Here is a 15,897-nt window from a genome sequence, read left to right on the forward strand (position 1 = left end):
GTCAAGTATGGGGTGCTTAGGTATGCCTTAGAGCAGAAACAAAGTATAACTTGACCTTCTTCTGGAAGAGTGGGGATTCACTTCCTTTCCTGGAATTGTTGAAGAAACCCTGGTGAAATAATTGAAACAGAGAAGCACTGAGGAACAAAAAGTTGACAACCTAGCATATGGAGGTTTACACATTTGAGTTGGCCTTAGAGCTGAACCTTTAAAAAGATCAGGAGTTCTCACTAGAAAAATACAGGGAGGAGGGCCAAAACCCAAATCCTTTCCCTCAAAGAGAGAGCTACAATAGGTGGGAAAGCCAGCACCTTTCCATGGAGGACTACTTAAGGATGAAGAGAGAAACAGAGCTACAGAAACAGCCATAGAGGAGAGACACAGACCAATCCCCAGCAGTAGAAGTCCTGAGCCAGGACATCCAGGAGCACCCCCAGTCTCTGTCAGCTCCTCATTCTAATTCCAAAGATTTCACTGGGATCTCTAGAAGCAGTAAACAGACAAAATCTCATTCAGGAGAAGCCAGTCATAACTTTGGGGATGGTGGTAATAATGGTAGTTCCCTGGAGAAAGATCTGAAAATACATATAATGCTCCGGGAGAAGAGCCAGTGCTTGAAAGAGAAGCTACTTGGATATATTCTTTCAGGGGTACTGAGAATCATGTGAATTTCATAGGACCCTTTGTAAAAATTATCTTGGTTATTTCTGAGCTCAGGTATAAGTATTTTGAATCTGCTCTCACGTTGGCCTCGTTCCGGTTGATGATATGTAAAGCCTGCCCATGTCTGTTGCCCATTGTTTGACCATCAACTGATTCTTAAGAGACTGTGATATTTATTACATGAGTTATACCACTTACATCATCAGTGGAAGAATATTGTCATATTACTGTATTGAAAAGATGGACCTTTGCTTTGAGTAGAAGCTCAGACTTTTTAAAAGTAGTGGGAAGGCAATCCAGCCAGCTCTACCCTCCCGGTTCAGGTTTCTGCCCAGTTCATTGGCTTTGTCTTGTGTCAAAGCTTGTCTATCCAGCTGCATTGGCATTCTCTTTTGGCTTGGGTTTGCAGTTTCAATAAATAAACGAAATCCTTTTGAGTGATTATGGAGCTAGCTCATTAGCAGGTTGTCTAATATTTTGGGCTGTAATCAGTACACTGTACTGATTACAGCTTCATTCATTAACAAGAGTATCTGGAAGACCTCACTATCCCTGGGGGCTATCTCTACTTTTTCCATTTGGCTTTGTAAACTCTAAAGATAATGTTTCATTGTAAATAGCCCATCTAGATGGACAGCAATTGATAAAGAGAAGGGAGAATATGCTTGTTGTCTTCTCTGATCCCTCTAATTGTTAATGTTCTTTGTTTCTTAAAATGTTTTAAATTTACTTCTGTGTTTGCATATTCCAATAGAACATAAACTCCTTTATAGCAGTTATTTATTTTTTATCCATGCTTTTTATTCATAGTATATAGGACAGTACCTGGCACATGGTAAGCACTTAATGTTGAATTGAATTAGGTAACCCTCCCCCCCCTTGATGACCTTTAGCTCTTGTCAGCATAGACTCTTCCTTGTAGCCCAAATATACCGTGTTGTCTAGTCAAAGGATGCACATTTCTTGTTGCCCTGAAAATTACTTCATTGTGGGGGCTTTTTTCACAAAAATGAGGCCATCTGTGAACTGTTCTCCCTGATTTCTGAGCCCTCCCTTGGTAGATTATCCTTTTCATTATATTGCTTTCATCTAAATTCACATTTTCAGTACCAGTATCTGGTTCAGGTGAAATCAATGTCACCTATTAATTAACTAGTTTGATTAAATTTATGCTGGAATGAATTTCTCTCCTTTTTCATGATTAAAAAAGTGACCCAATTTTCAAGATACCCAAAGACCTCTTATCCTAAAGAATCATTTCTTGTTCTAAAAGTGGATATTTTAAAAAATAAACAGCCCACATATGTGCATAAGCTTATAATGGGAACATTCAGAATTAGGCCATGTAACTGTTTAATTACTTGATCCATTAGTTGCTAAAGAGTAGAATTTCAAGTGAACCACTTCTCTCTAGAAAATGGATTTCTGATGTCACTTGCCAGTGTTGGATTAGGAAGGGTAAAGTGGGGAAAGATGCTAACTTTCTTATAGTGACTGTTATTAGTAGCAAGACTTCTTCCCTCATTTATTGAAGTTAAGTTCATGATCTTTTAGGCCAAAGCAAAAACTGGAGAGAGGAAAAGAGAGGGGTTTTAGCAACTGATCAGATCCCATGTAGGATTAGTCACTGAAATGTCTTCTGTAACCATGAGCTGATTCTTCCTGCTTTGGTCAAACTGCATTTGGAATATCACGATTAGTCCCAGCAGCTGCATTTCTGGAAGGACATTGATAATGGAGCTTGTCCAGAGGAGAGCAGTTGAGATGTTAGGGTTCTTCACTTCCTATGATACACTTGCAGGAGCTGAAAAATTTTAGACTCCCGAAATGAAGGCTTGGGGGTAGGGATAGCTGTATTTAGATAATGTATTTGAAAGACTGATGTGGAAGAAATAGACTTGCCCTGTTTGGCCCCAGAGGACAGAGTTAGAAATAATGGGTAGAAATTGCAAAGAGCTAAATTAAGTCTTGATGTCAATAAATAGTCCCAAAGTGGGATAAGCTGCATCAGCAAGAAGTGGATTCCTCCTCATTGGAAGTTTTCAGGAAGAGGCCAGACAGCTATTGCTAGGGTTTATTATAGTGGGATTCTTTTTTTTTTTTTTTTTTTTTTTTTTTTTAATTTTTTATTTTATTTTATAATTATAACATTTTTTGATAGTACATATGCATGGGTAATTTTTTACAACATTATCCCTTACACTTACTTCTATTCAGATTTTTTCCCTTCCTCCCCCAACCCCCTCCCCCAGATGGCAAGCAGTCTTATATATGTTAAATATATTACAGTATAATTTAGATACAATATATGTGTGTAGAACCGAATTTTTTTGTTGCACAGGAAGAATTGGATTCAGAAGGTAAAAATAACAGTTTACATTCATTTCCCAGTGTTCTTTTTCTGGATGTAGCTGGTTCTGTCCATCATTAATCAATTGGAATTGGATTAGCTCTTCTCTATGTTGAAGAAATCCACTTCCATCAGCATACATCCTCGTACAGTATCATTGTTGAAGTGTATAATGATCTTCTGGTTCTGCTCGTTTCACTCAGCATCAGTTGATGTAAGTCTCTCCAGGCCTCTCTGTATTTCTCCTGTTGGTCATTTCTTATAGAACAATAATATTCCATAACATTCATATACCATAGTTTACCCAACCATTCTCCAATTGATGGACATCCATTCATCTTCCAGCTTCTAGCCACTATGAAAAGGGCTGCCACAAACATTTTGGCACATACAGGACCCTTTCCCTTCTCTAGTAGTTCCTTGGGGTATAAGCCCAGTAGTAGTATGGCTGGGTCAAAGGGTATGCACATTTTGATAACTTTTTGGGCATAATTCCAGATTGCTCTCCAGAATGGTTGGATTCTTTCACAACTCCACCAACAATGTTTTAGTGTCCCAGTTTTCCCACAGCCCCTCCAACATTCATCGTTATTTGTTCCTGTCATCTTAGCCAATCTGACAGGTGTGTAATGATACCTCAGAGTTGTCTTAATTTGCATTTCTCTGATCAATAGTGATTTGGAACACTCTTTCATATGAGTGGAAATAGTTTTAATTTCATCATCTGAAAATTGTCTGTTCATATCCTTTGACCATTTATCAATTGGAGAATGGCTTGATTTCTTATAAATTAAAGTCAATTCTCTGTATATTTTGGAGATGAGGCCTTTATCAGAACCTTTAACTGTAAAAATTTTTTCCCAATTTGTTACTTCCCTTCTAATCTTGTTTGTATTAGTTTTGTTTGTGCAGAAACTTTTTAATTTGGTGTAATCAAAATGTTCTATTTTGTGATCAATAATGGTCTCTAGTTCTCCCTTGGACACAAACTCCTTCCTCCTCCACAAGTCTGAGAGGTAAACCATTCCCTGTTCCTCCAATTTATTTATGATTTCGTTCTTTATGCCTAAATCTTGGACCCATTTTGATCTAATCTTAGTATGTGGTGTTAAATGTGGGTCCATGCCTAGTTTCTGCCATACTAATTTCCAGTTTTCCCAGCAGTTTTTGTCAAATAATGAATTCTTATCCCAAAATTTGGGATCTTTGGGTTTGTCAAAGATTAGATTGCTATTTTTATTCACTATCTTGTCCTGTGAACCTAACCTATGCCACTGATCAACTAGTCTATTTCTTAGCCAATACCAAATGGTTTTGGTGACTGTTGCTTTATAATATAGCTTTAAATCAGGTACACTTAGACCACCTTCCTCTGACTTTTTTTTCATTAGTTCCCTTGCAATTCTCGACCTTTTATTCTTCCATATGAATTTTGTTGTTATTTTTTCTAGGTCATTAAAATAGTTTCTTGGGAGTCTGATTGGTATAGCACTAAATAAATAGATTAGTTTGGGGAGTATTGTCATCTTTATTATATTCGCTCGGCCTATCCAAGAACATTGAATGTCTTTCCAATTATTTAAATCTGACTTTATTTTTGTGGCAAGTGTTTTATAATTTTGCTCATATAATTCCTGACTCTCCTTTGGTAGATATATTCCCAAATATTTGATACTATCGACTGTTATTTTGAATGGAATTTCTCTTTGTATCTCTTGCTGTTGGATTGTGTTGTTAATGTATAAAAATGCTGAGGATTTATGTGGATTTATTTTGTATCCTGCGACTTTGCTAAAATTCTGAATTATTTCTAATAGCTTTTTAGCAGAGTCTTTGGGGTTCTCTAAGTATACCATCATGTCATCTGCGAAAAGTGACAATTTGATTTCTTCATTTCCTACTCTAATTCCTTGGATCTCTTTCTCGGCTCTTATTGCCAAGGCTAGAGTTTCTAGTACTATATTGAATAGTAATGGTGATAGTGGGCAACCTTGTTTCACTCCTGATCTTACAGGGAAAGGTTCTAGTTTATCACCATTACATATGATGTTTACTGAAGGTTTTAAATATATGCTCCTTATTATTTTAAGGAATAGTCCATTTATTCCTATACTCTCAAGCGTTTTTAGTAGGAATGGATGTTGGATTTTATCAAATGCCTTTTCTGCATCTATTGAGATGATCATATGGTTTTTATTAATTTGATTATTAATATGGTCAATTATACTAATAGTTTTCCTAATATTAAACCAGCCCTGCATTCCTGGTATAAATCCCACTTGGTCATAGTGTATTATCCTGGGGATGATTTTCTGAAGTCTATTTGCTAATATCTTATTTAAGATTTTAGCATCAATATTCATTAAGGAAATTGGTCTATAGTTTTCTTTCTCAGTTTTCGATCTACCTGGTTTAGGTATCAGTACCATGTCTGTGTCATAGAAGGAATTTGGTAGGACTCCTTCAATCCCTATTTTTTCAAATAGTTTACACAGCATTGGAGTTAGTTGTTCTTTAAATGTTTGGTAGAACTCACCTGTAAATCCATCTGGTCCTGGGGATTTTTTCTTAGGAAGTTGGTTAATAGCTTGGTCTATTTCTTTTTCTGAGATGGGAACTACTTACTTCTTCCTCTGTTAATCTGGGCAAGCTATATTTTTGAAGGTATTCTTCCATTTCATTTAAGTTATCGAATTTATCGGCATAAAGTTGCGCAAAGTAGCTCCTAACTATTGTTCTAATTTCCTCTTCATTAGTGGTGAGTTCACCCTTTTCATTTTCAAGACTATCAATTTGCTTTTTCTCTTTCCTTTTTTTAATCAGGTTTACTAAGGGTTTGTCTATTTTGTTGGTTTTTTCATAAAACCAACTCTTAGTTTTATTAATTAATTCAATAGTTTTTTTACTTTCAATTTTATTAATCTCACCTTTTATTTTTTGAATTTCAAGTTTTGTGTTTGTCTGGGGGTTTTTAATTTGTTCCTTTTCTAGCAATTTTAGTTGTAAACCCAATTCGTTGGCCCTCTCTTTCTCTATTTTATGCAGGTAGGCCTGTAGAGATATAAAACTTCCCCTAATTACTGCTTTGGCTGTATCCCACACATTTTGGTATGATGTCTCATTGTTGTCATTTTCTTGGGTGAAGTTATTAATTATGTCTATGATTTGCTGTTTTACCCAGTCATTCTTTAGTATAAGATTATTTAGTTTCCAATTATTTTTTGGTCTATTTTCCCCTGGCTTTTTATTAAATGTTATTTTGATTGCATTATGGTCTGAAAAGGATGCATTTACTATTTCTGCCTTACTGCATTTGATTTTGAGATTTTTATGCCCTAGTATATGATCAATTTTTGTGTAGGTTCCATGAACTGCTGAGAAGAAAGTATATTCCTTTCTGTCTCCATTTAGCTTTCGCCAAAGATCTATCATATCAAACTTTTCTAGTATTCTATTTACCTCTTTGACTTCTTTCTTATTTATTTTGTGGTTTGATTTATCTAATTCTGATAGTGCAAGGTTGAGATCTCCCGCTATTATAGTTTTGCTATCTATTTCCTCTTGCAGCTCTCTTAATTTCTCTTTTAAGAATTTAGATGCTGCACCACTTGGTGCATACATGTTTAATATTGATACTGCTTCACTATTGATGCTTCCCTTTAGCAGGATATAATGCCCTTCCTTATCTCTTTTAATTAGATCAATTTTTGTTTTTGCTTGATCTGAGATGAGGATGGCTACCCCTGCTTTTTTGGTTTTGCCTGAAGCATAATAGATTCTGCTCCACCCTTTTACTTTTAGTTTGAATGTCTCATCCTGTTTCAGGTGTGTTTCCTGTAAACAACATATAGTAGGATTCTGACTTTTAATCCAGTCTGCTAACTGCTTCCTCTTTACGAGGCAGTTTGCCCCATTCACATTTATGGTTAGAAGGACTAATTCTATTTTGCTTGCCATCCTATTAACCCCTGCTTATGCTTTTCCCCTTTCCTTCCCTTTTACCCTCCTATCCAGTATTAAACTGGTAAACACCACTTGCTTTTCACAGCCCTCCCTTTTTAGGATCCCTCCCCCACCTTAAAGATCCTCCCCTTATTTTACCCCTTTTCCTCGAAATTACTGTATTCCCTTCCCCTTAGCTTACTCCTTCCCTTTCACTTTTCAATGAAGTGGAAGAAGTTTCACCATAAATCGAATATGTCTATTGATACACGCTATGTTCATCTCCCTCCTTTCTTTCTCTCAGATATAATAGGTTACCTTTGCCTCTTCATGAGATGTAGTACCACCACTTTATACTTTTTTATGATATAATCTCCTTTCCACCTCTAGTTTCTAAGACAAATTGTACATATGTTCTTTATATATTTTTTTGACAGAAGTATAGTTCTCAAGATTTCTTTTTACCTTTTTTAGAAGTCTCTTGAGTTCTGTATTTGAAGATCAAACCTCTTATGTAGGTCTGGTTTTTTCATCAAAAATAGATGGAATTCATTTATTTCGTTAAATGTCCATCTTCTTCCCTGGAAAACGATGCTCATTCTTGCTGGGTAAGTTATTCTTGGCTGCATACCAAGTTCCTTAGCCTTTCGGAATATCATGTTCCAGGCCCTGCGTTCTTTTAATGTGGACGCTGCTAGATCCTGTGTTATCCTTATTGTGGATCCTCCATATCTGAATTGTTTTTTTCTAGCAGCTTCCAATATCTTTTCCTTTGTCTGATGGTTCTTGAACTTGGCCACTATATTTCTTGGCGTTTTGATTTTAGGGTCCCTTTCAGTAGGTGATCGATGAATTTTTTCAATGTCTATTTTACCCTCTGTTTCCAAAACGTCTGGGCAGTTCTCTTTGATAATTTCCTCGAAAATAGTGTCCAAGCTCTTTTTTTCCTCCCATTTTTCAGGGAGTCCGATTATTCTCAAATTGTCTCTCCTGGATCTGTTTTCCAGGTCTGTTGTCTTTCTGGTAAGGTACTTGACAGTCTTTTCAATTGTTTCATTTCTCTGGTTTTGCTTGACTCCCTCTTGGTTTCTCCTTGAGTCATTCATTTCTACTTGTTCCAGTCTAATTTTCAATGATGTATTTTCTTCACTCACTTTTTTTATATCTCTTTGTAATTGTCCAATTGAGTTTTTATCTTCTATGGAATTTTTTTCCATTTTATCCATTTTATTTTTTAGAGAGCTGATTTCTTTTTCCAGCTCTCTAATCCTGTTTTCCTTGGAGTTGTTTACCTTTTCCAGCTCACTAATCCTGTTTTCCTTGGAGTTGTTTACCTTTTCCAGCTCACTAATCTTGTTTCTCAATGATTTGATTTCTTTATCCATTCTGTCTTTGAATGCATGGGATGACTTCTCCAGACTCTCTTGCCAAGCTTCCCTTTCCTTTTCCCATTTCTCTTCCAGCTCTCCTGTGAGAGCCTTTTTGATTTCCTCTATGAGGTTCTTTTGTATTGAGGAGCAGCTTATATCCCTCCCAGGGGATACATCTGGGGACATTCTGTTCCTAGTCTCCTCAGCATTTGAAGTCTGCTCCCTCTCCACACAGAAGCTGTCAATGGTTAGAGCCCTTTTGAATTTTTTGTTCATTTTGTCAGAGTAGGAATCAAAGAAAACAAACTGACAAGAGAAACAATTGGTCTGTTTTGCGGGGGATGGGGCTGGATGGTATTAATGGGCTTCCTCTACAGACTGGGGGTAGGGCAGCAGAGAGCCACTAACAGAACAGCAATGACTGTACTGAGTCTGCGCTCTGAGGCTCTGAGAACGCACCGAGTCAGTCCAGGTGGGGGTTGGGGGTGGCCGGGCTCTAAGAGACACTGGCTTTCTGGGGTTTTAATCTTCACCTCCGGTGTTTACACCCTCTCTGCTGCTCCTGGCTTGCTGCCAAGACGGAGCATCCACACTGGGGCAAAAGCCCTTTCACAGAAACTGCAGAGATCACACCCCTCCCCCTCCGGTCTGAGCTGTGTGAGCTGCCTGTCTTGCTCTGGCTGTCTGCCCTCAGTCTGCGCCCAGTCTGATTGACCCTCCCCCGAACAAACACAGACCTTTTCTGGCGACTTTCAAGGATGTCTTCTCTTGGTGATAATTTGTGGATTTCTTTCTGGGTCAAGCATTAAGTCAGAGGCTTGTCATGAAGTAAGTTCTGAGAGAAAGCGAGGAGCTCAAGCAGCTGTCTGCCTCCACGCCGCCATCTTGGCCGGAAGCCCTATAGTGGGATTCTTTTTGGAGGCATGCATTGGCCTAGATGGCTGCTAAGGGCTTTTCTATCCCTGAAATTCTATGCTTCTGTGGGCACTTAAAAGAGCTTGTGCTAATTGAATATTAGTGTAAGTGAATGGTAATATTTCCTTGGTATCATAAACAGAGAATGGTATTCTCTGCCTTATTGCACATGATTCCGAAATAATGACCAAAAAAAAAAAAAAAAAAAAAACTGGGTTTGAAAATGTGTGTTGACTTACAAGGGAGACAATTTGGAGCAGTAGAGTGGTTCTGGATTGGGGGGCCTGAGCTCCAACACCCACCTGAGAAAGTCACTGAACTCTCCAAGTTTCAATGTGCTCCCCTGTGAAATACAAGAGTTGGACTCTTGAGCTGTGATTAAATGCCCTCTTAGCTGACTCCTTCCTAGTACATCCAAGGGAGTGTGTGAGGCAGGATTTGAATCCAAATTTTCCTAATTCCAAGCCAAGTAACCTCTTTATTCCACTATTCTGTCTTTAAACCTAGCTTGGAGACACGTGAGAAAACTTCTCTGAAAGTAGGTTTTAAGGCTCTATGATGGGCCCACCCTAAAAATAAAAAAAGTGATCTGGAAGGTGAGGATGGTTAAAAACTATTGACTTATTATGAAAGTTATTTTGAGAAGTGGTTGCATTTCGAAGCTTACGAGTTAATCATGGAAGGCCTTCCTCCTTTTGCATCTCATAGTTTGTCCTTTAGGTGAGTGGTCTTCCAAGGATAGCACAATTACTCAGGAGAGCCTTTTAAAGGCTTTTAAATCCAGCCTTTCTAGAAGTGGTTATCTAGCTTTTGCTTGGATATTTCCAGAAAAGAAGAACTCCATCAGCCCATTGCAATATTAGCATTCTTACTTTGAATTGAAACCTGCATCTGGACCTTCTCCCGGTACTTTTTGGTGCTTTTTAGTGCTGGCTTCATCTGATTGTTCTTGCACATGACAGGCCTTTCCACATTTGGAAAGCACTATCTCTGCTGACTTCTGCCCTGCAGCTTAAACAACCATTCCCTTGCAGGCCATGTCCTCCTATCAGTGAGTCACCTTCATCTGGATGTGATCCAGCTTGTCAATGTTTCTCAAAAATCTTCTGGGATTATCTGCATGTATAATTATGACAGAAGTAGAGTTAGAATTTGAATTAAGAAAATTAGAAGTTCATTTTGGGAAGTGGATCAGATGAGACAGGATATACATAATTTCACAGGGACATTGTAATAAAATAGTACATGTTAACTATTTCACCTAATAAACAAATCACTAAATATTTCTTGGTTTGTTATAGGATAATAGTTTTAGAGTGAAAGAGACTTAGAAGCCCTATACAATATCCCATCCCTCTCTTTACAGATAAGGCAGCTGGTTTCAGATAGTAATTGATAGAGCCAGAATTGGAAGTGAGGTCTTCTAACTCTAATCCAAGACTCTTTTCCCATTGTACCATGGTCTTTTTTCTGGTCCCTGTTCCTTACTGTAACTGCTTCAGACTTCTCTCTTGCTTTTCATAACCTTCATCATCTGTCTTGCTTTTGCTAGAACTAATAGAATAACTCCACATGTTCCTGCAAGGTTTTTAGTTTTCAAAGTTTTTTGTTAATTTTTTTGGGAGAGGAGGAACAATCCCGTGATGTAGGTGCTTTGATTATTATTATTTCTATTTTACAAATGAGAAAACTGAGGCTAAGAGAAATCAAGTGATCTGTCCAACTAGTAAGCATAGGAGCCAAAATTCCCAAAATTCAAAGCTAGCTCTCAAAACCAAGTCTAATGCTTTTCCCACTGTAGCACTGCCTACTACCGAGACTCTGACAGACCCCTAATGCTTGGCTTTCCCATGAGAACCCTCTGAGTAGCAAGATATTGAGCTACCATTGCACTTTGATACATGAATATCTTCTGATCATTTGATAGTTTCCTAATATATAAGGACAAGTATTTTCCTTGAAATCCGTCCTCTAGTTCTTATTATTTCAGACATGTTTTCCTTCATTCTCCCCATGCTAGCTAGAGAATTATTAGTGTCACAGTCCTTTCTATCCATAGGACAAATGCAGAAACAAGTCTGGATTATGTGATTACAGTAACCATACTGGGGTGGGAGGTAAGGAGATTGAGCCTTCTTTGGAAAGTATCTGTGTCAGCCTTGGAGATAATTTCTCTGAACCTTGGGAATGTGCTGCTTATGCGAGGCAAGTTGTTAAACCTCTAACTCTTGACTTATTTTCACAAATCACAAATTTTTTTTATTAGTTCCGAGGTTAATCTCTTCACAATTCCTCTATGAAATATTATATAGTTCATGACCTCTTGTTTAACAGAGAGCCAAATTCATTGTTAGATATTTTTGATGTGCAAGAAAAATGATTTATTTTCAAAACTCAGGGATTTTTAGCTCAAAAGGCAATAAATATCAGATGAGATAATATATGTAAAGTGCTTTGCAAACCTTCAAGGGCTGTACAAATATCAGTTATTATTTAGGTTGTGGGAGGCTTGGGTGGTACAGTTCATAAAAGTATGAGGATCTGGAAGCTTTTAAAAATATTCTGTTTGCAAAGATTTTACTATGTGCTCAGCACAGTGGTGATAAAGAAGAAGCTTGAGATGTGATCCCTGCCCCCAAACAGTCTTACAGTTATGTTAAGGAGTTATTAACATGAACATGAACATTAACATGAAACAGAACTAATAGAATAAGACAGTACACAATTAAATCAACAGGCTGATATGGATTTAAGTGTCTCTGATAATTTGTGATTTCCATCTAGAGGAGGGTAAGCCCTATTTTATAGGGTCCTGTTGGAGGGTCTTGTTAATAAGTCCCACTTAATGATTTATAATGGTACTTTATATTTAATACCTTTCCCTTTCTTAAAAACAACAAAATAAAATCTCTTTACCATTTTCTCATTTGATCTTGGCAACTGTGGTGTGAAGTCAGTGAGATGTTTTACTATTGCCATTTCATAGATGGGGAAATTGAGAATGAGAAGGGCTTAGAGGAATTATCTGGTGAATCCTGAGTCCATGATTTGAGTGCTGATTTTTAGACTTCCAAGTTGAGTTTGTTTTTATTAAAGTTATTAAGTTAACAGTGCTTCTCTAATCACTGTAACAGCTATGGGTGGAGGGATCGATAGTTCTGGTATTTTTCTATTCCTGCTCCTGTTTTTTCCTGAACTGTGACCTTCCTTTTATTTGTACTTTGAATTTTTACCCAAAACTGCTAATGATCATTGAGGAAAGGGAAAAAAAACAACAAAACAAAACAAACAACAACCCAGGTTTCCTTTGGTGATTAGAAAACTACACATATGCTCTTATTTGAATCCATATACAATTTATGAAATAGTGTGAATATTATAAGGTCCACTTCTCAGATGAGAAAACTGAAGTACACGAGGAAGTTAAAGTGATTTACCTTGAATTAAACAATTGACATGTGAAGGAAAGAAGTTTCAAACTCAAGTTCTGCTGCCATTGTATCCATGGTGCCCTACTGTTTCTATGGGGCCAGATGTAGCCTGTGCAGAGTTAGGTAAAGGCAGAATGTATACAAAGTGTTTAATAAGGCAGTTTGGTGAGGATGATCATGGGATGAAAGAGAGGGGAAGAGTCCTAAGGACAGAATCTCAAGATTATTTTTGCATTGGGGTGTGTTGCTCTCCCCATGCAAATTAGCGGGAGCTTTCTACTTTGGGACAAGAGGCAAAATTAAATTAGAAGCTTGACCTATAAAGAGCATACAGACACAGGATCTGAATCCTGTACTTAACTTCTCAGCATGTGGTGGAAGGGTGTTGTTCTTGGCACTCCCAACTGGAACACTTTTAGCACAGGAAGGAACTTTAAATCTAGAAGAGCCCAAAATGTGTATACATCCAGAGGTCACCAGTCACTCCCAATTTTGTAGTTGAAAAAACAAAGGCATTGGTTACATAAAGGGTTATTTCCATTTAGAGGTGTTATTTTGGGTGTTTACCAGGAAAAAGTGTCAAAGGGGTAGGAGGTTAGTGAAGATTTCTTGAATTCAGGGTGAAAGGAGAAAAGAGACATATAATTATGCCTTATCTGCCTTTAGGAAATGTTTTGGTGGTCAGATAATTTTTAAGAAATTATTATTGGTGTGTGCCTGTGTACTTATTATTGGTGTTCTCTTATGGAGAATGTCTGATGTGGAAATTCTCTCCATTGATACAGATAGCTGCCTTATCTATTCTTAATTTGAAGGAGTTGTCTGGGATGCTGAACTTTTTGTGCGAGTTTTTGCTCGTTTAGTTACACTCTGTGTCCACGTCAGAGGCAGAACGTGAACTCTGGTGTTCCCGACGAAAGAAGAGAAGAGCCTCTCTCCTGGAAGCTTACTACATTGGCCCTGTTTCCTTTTCCTTTCCTGCGAAGAGTATCTTCTCCAGGGAAGACACCACTAGTTTTATCCCTTCGGCAGGTGCCTGCGCTCTCAGGCTCGGTTTCCCTTTCTTGTCAAATGGGATAATGATGCTTACATTGCCGTCCCCAGAGAGCTTTGGAGAAGAAAGCTCTTTCTAAGCCTTCGGGTGTGAAGTGTGTCTGACTTACTGAGACAACATGGCCTTGGCAGGCAGAAGGAACTGGGATGAAGTTCTGGCTTTTCTCCTTCCTAGCTGGACAGCCTTAGCTAGTCTAATGGGAAACCCCTTGACCTTGGCTGGCCTTCAGTCTCTTCTACAAAACGAGGAAAAATGGCCCAGTGTCTTTTGGCCCCATGCTTCCTATATATGGCAGAGGGCATGATCGCACAAAAAGTTCAGCATCCCAGACAATTCCTTCAAATTAAGAATGTTTGCCTATTTGGTGAAGTCAGAGAAGTAAAGTTTTTATGTTAAAGTATTGTTTAACCTAAAAACATTAAGGGGTTGTTTTTTTTTGTTTTTTTGTTATTTTTTTTTTTTTTTGGTGGAGTGTGCTTTACCCAGTTCAGAGCCTTTTGAAGAGAGTAAAAATGGAATTTCTTCTCTTTCTGTGTTTAGTCCTATTGTTATAGGTACCGATGTGCTGCCCGCAGCCAGAATACACCAGACAGCTCCTCTTCAAACCTTGGGTTCCGCTGTGCCAGCAGCCGTCTTCCGGATACATGATAAAAGCCAAGTTGGGGAGGAGGCCTCCTGTTCTAACCAGCAGAAGGATGATGTCCAGCCTGCACTGGGCTTCCTGGAAAGCTTTGAAGTGGCCAATCTCTTATCAAAGGAAATGCCCAACTTTTGGCAGTTTCTGCATCCACTGAGCTGCCAGCCAAAGGACCCTCCCTTCCCTGCGAGACCCAATCACTGACACAGAGTGTTAGTAGCCAGTGTTTTATTATTGTGGTGTGTCTTTGGAGAGAGCTGCAATTTTATTGTTATTTTGGGGGGTGGTCTTTAAAGAGAAAACATAATTTCTGAACAAGAATCTATGACAGATTTATTTTTTAGCTAAGATGTTTTTACATGTGTGAGTCTTGTGGAATATTAATCATGTAAACAAGAGTTGTCTTATGTCAGGCTTCATTCAGTGGGAAGCAGGACATAGTACTTTGTATTCATTGGCACTTTTTTTCTTCTTCAAGGAAATCCAAGGATAGTATATTGTGATTGGGAGAATGGGACAGTGAGACTCCGGATAGCTCATTGTCCTGAATGTCTGGGGAGGGGTGATTCGGTAGTGCTGTCTTTTAAACATTAAGTGCCTTTAGTTTGAAGGGGCAGCTATGTACTGAAGCCCCATTTTTCCTTTTGCCAGTCTTTGGTGAATGTGACATTTAAGGTCTGTAGTCAGTCCTTATTCATTCTAAATATGGGAATGTTGGTGAATGGCCTTGAATGGACCAAGTTCGGATGGTCCAGAATTCTTAATCAAAGAATAATAGGACATTTAGTAGGCTTTGGAATAACAGATGCTTTGAATTGTGCACTATTTTGAATAAATCATTGTAGGCTAAATGAGGCTTTAATTGGATCAGTTTCTTTCTTAGGTCTCACTGTGTTTGCTTTTGAAGATAAAAAAGTTTCCTTATGTGATAGTAATCACATATATAAGAGTAGCCTTAGATCAGACTTCATTCAGAGGGAGGAGGCACCTCTGTATTCATTCACACGTTTTTCTTCAAGGAAATTCCAGGATGGAATATTATTGGGATGACTCCCACATGGGAGAATGAAAAGTGGGCTCACCATTTGCCAGTCTACTGGCAGACCACTGCCCCATCTGATTCCTTTAGCCAAAGCTTGCATGTCAGAGGCTAGAAGTTGTTCCATCAGGCATTTGGAAGATCCAGTGAGGTCTGTGTCGCAAGTGAGAGGCAGTGTCACATAGTGGAAAGAAAGCCATCCTTGTAGTTGCTGTCTCACCCCTAGTGAGCCACTTCACTTCTGAGTGCCCCCAAGTAACTTTCTTTATACTCTCTGTTTTAATGCTGGTACAAGGAATTTCCTTAATGGCAGTTTCCTATACCAGTGAAATCAGAGCTTGCACCCAAAAAACGATTTCTGTGATTTTAGGCAGGAAAGATGGCTGAGCAGAGTGCCCTTCATGCCAGCTCTTCTTCCTGGCAGACACTGATGGCCTCCTGAAAAGGCCAGTGATTGCATCCTGAACATGCCGAAGTCTGCCTGGAAGAAGAATAC

The 15,897-nt window shown here is 38.3% G+C and overlaps 1 protein-coding gene across 1 annotated transcript in view; it reads left to right on the top strand.

Annotated features, from left to right (window-relative positions):
- Positions 1-15,213, top strand: part of SUMF1 (sulfatase modifying factor 1) — a 100,680-nt gene extending 85,467 nt beyond the window's left edge. The window contains 1 exon segment of the mRNA XM_074284053.1: positions 14,266-15,213. Within this exon segment, the coding sequence (XP_074140154.1) occupies positions 14,266-14,373 (108 nt within the window). The 3' untranslated portion in view covers positions 14,374-15,213.
- The last annotated feature ends 684 nt before the right edge of the window (positions 15,214-15,897 follow it).

Source organism: Sminthopsis crassicaudata, chromosome 1 (genome assembly GCF_048593235.1).
Source record: "Sminthopsis crassicaudata isolate SCR6 chromosome 1, ASM4859323v1, whole genome shotgun sequence".
In the NCBI taxonomy this organism is placed as follows: Eukaryota; Metazoa; Chordata; class Mammalia; order Dasyuromorphia; family Dasyuridae; genus Sminthopsis; species Sminthopsis crassicaudata.